The sequence below is a fragment of the Scardinius erythrophthalmus genome, assembly GCF_964197995.2.
Source record: "Scardinius erythrophthalmus genome assembly, chromosome: 20".
Taxonomy (NCBI): Eukaryota; Metazoa; Chordata; class Actinopteri; order Cypriniformes; family Leuciscidae; genus Scardinius; species Scardinius erythrophthalmus.
Genome location: NC_138240.1, coordinates 33,024,944 through 33,030,943, shown reverse-complemented (window position 1 = coordinate 33,030,943; position 6,000 = coordinate 33,024,944). Strand labels below are relative to the sequence as shown.

The 6,000-nt window shown below is 34.2% G+C and overlaps 1 protein-coding gene across 1 annotated transcript in view; it reads left to right on the top strand.

Moving 5' to 3' along the window:
• Positions 1-2,736: 2,736 nt before the first annotated feature.
• Positions 2,737-6,000, top strand: part of egr3 (early growth response 3) — a 146,866-nt gene continuing 143,602 nt past the window's right edge. The window contains exons 1-3 of the mRNA XM_081349971.1: positions 2,737-2,925; positions 3,126-3,243; positions 5,227-5,353. Coding sequence (XP_081206097.1) covers positions 3,137-3,243; positions 5,227-5,353 — 234 coding nt within the window. The 5' untranslated portion in view covers positions 2,737-2,925; positions 3,126-3,136. The remainder of the gene's footprint in view (positions 2,926-3,125; positions 3,244-5,226; positions 5,354-6,000) is intronic.

The window sequence follows — 6,000 nt, the reverse complement described above, 5'->3', positions numbered from 1 at the left end:
TCCGCCCCTCTTACACTTCCTCCGACAATGACGCAAAATGGCGATTTTTGCGTCATTGTGGGAGGAAGTGTAAGAGGTAAATACGGATTTCTCCCGTCTCAGGGGAAAATGAGAGAGTGTTGCACGACCATTCAATAGTATGACTGGGTTTCTAACAATGCAAAGCTTAATGCAAAAGGGTGGAGTGTTCCTTTAAATCAGTGGTTCTCAACCTTTTTTGGGCCAGCGCCCCCTATCCAATATCCAGGTCCCTGAACGCCCCCCACCCCCAAACTACTGAGCGAGCAGGAATGAGTGAGAGTTAATAGATGAAATAAGTGCAAAATTGTCTTTTGTTAATACAACTGAACTATACTCAACAGTGATTCATCCCCCCCCCAAAAAAAGTTATAAATTGCATTGACATAGCAATACCAGTATTTCTCACAGGATTTTGGTAAATCTCTGGTGAGTGGACCTCAGGCCTTCTAGGGGGGTCCGGGGGCATGCCCCCCCGTAAGAAAATTTTGTGCATTTTAATGTTAAATTCATCAATCTGGTGCACTTTGAGAGTTCAAAATTAAAAGTGCCAACCCATATTCAGTGTACAAAGAAAAATTTAAACCTCTTTTAGTTGTGTCTGTCTACATTCCACTACTACATAATAATAGTTATAAAATTAATCCCATGACAGTAATAGCCATATATTGTAGAACAAATGCACTGAAATATAAAGGATGGTCATTAAAGCGGTAATGTTTGCACTTAGGTTTTATTACGCATTTAGAAGAGTATTGCAAGAAGCTGCATACATTAACCTTACTTTCGAAAAATAAATAAATAAAATCTTGATTTTTCATGAAAAATTATGTTAGAATTGTAGGCCTAAAATACCATGGTATCAGCTTGTTTTCTTGTTTTCTTTCTTGTTTTGTTTTCTGGTATAATTAATACAATTACAATTAATTTGGTTTGTTGTGATTAATTTGTGTTCATAATCAGTAAAAAAAATCTTCTAACAAGAATAAACACATATGAACAATTACATTATTATTGTATTATTAATTATTTGTATATCTTGAAACTACCCAAGCAGTGTTTCCTGCTCAGATGTGATGGCGGAATGAATACATTACTAAAATGTGATTGCAGAATATATTTAAATTATCCATCAAATTGTTATTTTCTCCTTACTGTGAGTTAATAATGCCCGACCAGTAAATTACTTGGTGAACAAAGAAAACATTTTGGCATTTGGGATTTGAATTAGTTAATGCCTAAAAATGTAAAAGTTTTACCTTATAAATAGAATACAGTTTAATTAATTTTAAAATTCGTCGCCAGAGTGAATGGGAACATGATTTATTTAAAATATTTGAAAAAATATGTGTTTCTTAAGTCAATACTTTTTAATGGCTTGTCAACTTTCCATACCTTTGATTCTAGTACTGTAAGTGCTGGATTCTCAGCACCACCGGATTGTTGCAGCGCCAAACACATTTTTGAGCTCGTGAATGCTGATTCTTATCAGCGCTGGATTCTAGTCAGTGCTTGAGCGCTGGTCTATGACTGGAAAAATAATAGAGTCGTTGCAAAAGTAACGATAGGCTACATGTCGCATAAAACTGGAAGATTTTAGAATGTTAGGCATTCTAAACTTTTGAATAAGAAATAATATCAAGTCGTCAAAATACAACTCGTCATAACTCCTCGAATCACAACAAGCGCGCGCAGTGAGAACACTCACAGCATATACACAACTTGACTGCACATCATGTTTTTTACATTATTGATACTGCTTTCAATCGTAATGCAATAGAAATGAACACAAAAAACATGCCTAGTGCCTACCTACTACACTGACGGTGGACTTGCGGTCAGAGCGGGTGCGGACGAATGTTTTTTTTTTTTTTTTTTAGCGCTGCTGAGGTATTCTTTCACGCGCACCATAGATGCGCACAATATGATATCACACTCTGCGCAATGCGCATGTTTTACAACATAATTTAACAAAAACATAGTCCTAACGCTTTTTAAATAGCCCACTTACAGTGTTTATTACAACTACTAAATGCTTAAAATGAAAAAATTAAAAAATTTGTGAACGCCCCCCATTAACACGTGAACGCCCCCCTTTCAAAAATCTTGCTTCCAACGCCCCCCGTTGTTCTCTGAACGCCCCCTGGGGGGCGGTACCGCCCCCGTTGAGAACCACTACTTTAAATCAAGAAGCATTTACTAGATAAGGCATTAGATATTAGGCCTATATTGATTTAAAATAAAGTAACACTGCAAAAAATGCAGTGTTTTTTAAAAAAAATAATAAAAATAAATAAAATAAATTCTAGGTGGGTTTTTGCTTAAAACAATCAAAATGATCTGCCAGTGGGGTAAGAAAAAAAATAAAAACTCACTTAATTTAGATGTTTCCCCTGAAAACAAGATATAAGCCTACTATCTTATGTCATTTAATTGTCTAGTAAATGCATCTTGATTTAAGAATTTTTTTGATATTTGGACTGGAAACAAGACAAAAACACTAAGTAAGAAAAGCATTTTTTGCAGTGTTCAGCTTTTAAATGTTGCTTTCAGCAGCACCAGGCTATATAATTTTCACTAAAGAGAATGGCAGATGTTGTTAGAGGAACAAACACCTGTTACCACGTGGCACTAACACCTACTTGTCGTCTAAAAAAATATATAAGTAAGCACTGCCACCCCAAAAACAAATAAAACAAAAAAATGACTGACGCATCTATAGACCAATAAGGTGTCAGCTAATAACAGTGGAAACCAATGGTAGTGAAGAGTGGGCGGTTCTAATGTGTTTCTCAATTTAACTTTGTAACGTAATATTACCGTACTATTTTAGTCGACGACTAGACTTGTTTGAAGGTCTAGTTAGACCTCAGCTGCGAACATCTCAAAGTTTGTCGAGAATTACAGGTAAATGATACAGAAATGATAAACGTTATCAAAGAATGAATGTTTTTTTTGTAAAAAAACAAAACAAAACATATAGACTACGTATATTAGGCTATAGATTTCCTCTCACATAATGTATTAACATTGCACTTAAAGTATGTTTTACATGCATGAAAGAGAGTGAAATAAGTTATTAACTCTCACCCACGTTTCTATTGAAGGTTCGGTGGAAATGCATTTATTTTGCACGTCGCTTGTTTTGTGCGTCCTCTCAGTGTGTCACATGACCACATCCACCTGTGACGATCTCTTGACTTCAGAGGATGCTGAATTCTGCAAGTAAGACTTCACAATGCTGTCATTCTGTCCAGATATTCTCTGATCATTTTAATCTGTCCAATATTTTGTTTGCTTAGTCAGAAGTGAATGTCAGTTCCACTATAGAACAACTTGCTAGATTTTCTACTCAAACATTCCTTGTTTTCAGCAATATAAATAAATAAATGTTTGTCAAGTATTTTTTATCAAGCTGTATTCTATCAGAATTATATTTCTCCTAATACCAAAATACAGTAGTGACTAAATCTGATAATAATTATAATCTGATAATATTAATTAGGCTTACTTAGCTATACTTTGGAGACAAATGTGCCTTCAGAAGTTAGCTAAATCTGTCAAAACAATGCTAACTAGCGCTTAGGGCTTGAGAAAAGCACAATATTAACAAAATGCTTTATTATTAGTATTATTAGTAGGTATTAAGTAAATGTGTGTGTACATCGTTGCTCCAAGAGGACTGTTACTATAATAATTATTTTGTAAATTGTTATAGATAAAAGCATCTGGGTAAAGATTTGCTGTTGCTGTTTACTGAATATACATACATATTATATGACGAGTTCAGATGCAAAAGCCTCTAAGTGCCATCTGAAATTTTCTTCTAGAATGATCATTTTTATCAAGCTCGTATATCTAAGTTCGGTAATTTCACTAAAATGACAATTAATAGGTAATTTTCATTGTCATTTAAGTGAAGCTACTGAACTTAAATATACGAGTTGGATAAAAATTATCATTCTAGAAGAAAATTTCAGATGGCACTTGGAGGCTTTTGCATCTGAACTCTTCATATATATATATATATATATATATATATATATATATATATATATATATATATATATATATATATATATATATATAACTAGGAATCATTATGTTTATATTTAACATTAATTATATTTAACATAGTCTATATGGACATATGTACTGTATATGCACTATTATATAGATAACAGATGGAAAAATGAAAGACATACATTTTGACCCATATGTACTGTAAACTATGGGTTTATACAAACTTCTTTTTAATATAGCAACTATTTGTACTAAGTGCAAATACAGATAATATTTATACCTCAGTGTTTTGTACATTACACGGTATGCAATAATAACATAGAGTGTAAATGATTATATTTATTAAAATTATTAAATTGATGCTGCCTTGTTGAGACAATAAAGCCCTCCCTAACCCTAACCGATAAACACTTTATTTTTAAACGCACGTTAGACACTTTATTTCCATTTTTTGAATATTTTCTTAGTTTTTGTTGAAAATAAATGCCTTTCTGATCTGATAAGTGATGGGAAAAGGGAGTAGAGCGAGTTCAGCAAAGGGCGGATTTGAACTTGGGTCGATTTGCGTCAAACTTTCTGCCACGCGCTGTAATTTTGTCTGGCCCAATCAGACATCAGTGGGCGGAGTTAGTGTAAATAGCCTCTGCCAACAAAGCAGATTATTTGCACTTAGTGTAAATAGACACTCTGTTAGTTAATACGTTCGAAACATCCCGACTGTCTGATTAAAATACTGTGGAAAAAATAGCAAAAAGGAAAACGTATATGCATGTAAATTCCTTCTGATGTCTTTTATCCTGCCGGGATTGGTTCATTAAAATTCCAATAGGAATCCTTAACAAACGTCTTCCTTTAGGAGTTTTGGACTAGGGTTAATTTCCAAACCGCATTTCCTTAGATGAACTGATTTGAGAAGTCTGGCTTGTAGGCCGGTGTGGGATGTGTAGGACTCCCTCAGAGCTCTGAGTCATGGATGCTTAAGCAGCCGGTCCCACTCGAAACCCACACACCAAGCCTTACAAACCTAACAACTTACTCACTAGTTCAACTTTTACTGACATCATGGGCTATTCACAGCTTATGTTAGGGTTTTATGACCTATAGGAAACCATAAACTGTTCATTGAATAATGATGGAGTGTTATAGACAGGTTAAATTATTCATTCTTGTATGTTTACTCTTTAGGGGAGAGTTAAAGCTGATTTACCCAGATCTGGTTATTGACAAGTGCTGGATCATCCCTCAGAGGATCAGGGAGAAGATCAGCAAGGAGTGGGGATCACCTCAAGTCCAGCTGCCATCTGCTGATGAGGTAAGAGAAATTCACTCCATACCCTTATGCTTTTACTCACCCAGTCAGTTAGTGTTCATTGGTTTAGCCTTTAACCAGTGATTAGTAATGGCTAAAGTGCAAGTCCTCTGCCAGGCTTGAATGTGTGTAGTATTTTTGGATGTTACAACACTTTCTCCTATCCTGGTTTTAAGTTTAAAATGCTTGTTGTGTCCTCCATGTCCTACTGGTATGTTGTTGTTATGTTATGTCTCCAGAAGATGGCGCAAGTGTTCCATAACCGAGGCATATCTGTGCTGAAATTAATTCATGTTACTGAGACAAAACTGTTATCGAAAGCACATGGACAACTTTACTGACCTCATGTGATCACGTTTGATGCCTTAAAGTTTGTCTTCAGGCATTTATGTTGTTTATACAAATGTTGTTCATTTTAATGAAGGTTTTCAGAGATCTGTTTATTAATTAAAGTCTGCATTATTAATTAATGCTGCAGTGCTACACACACACACACACATATATATATATATATAAATACAAAAACATATATACATACACACATATATTATATAAACAAACTTTTCATTCAGATCGATTTTATAATTCTAATATAAGATATATATATATATATAAATAAAATGTACATTTTGAATGATCATTACTTTTAG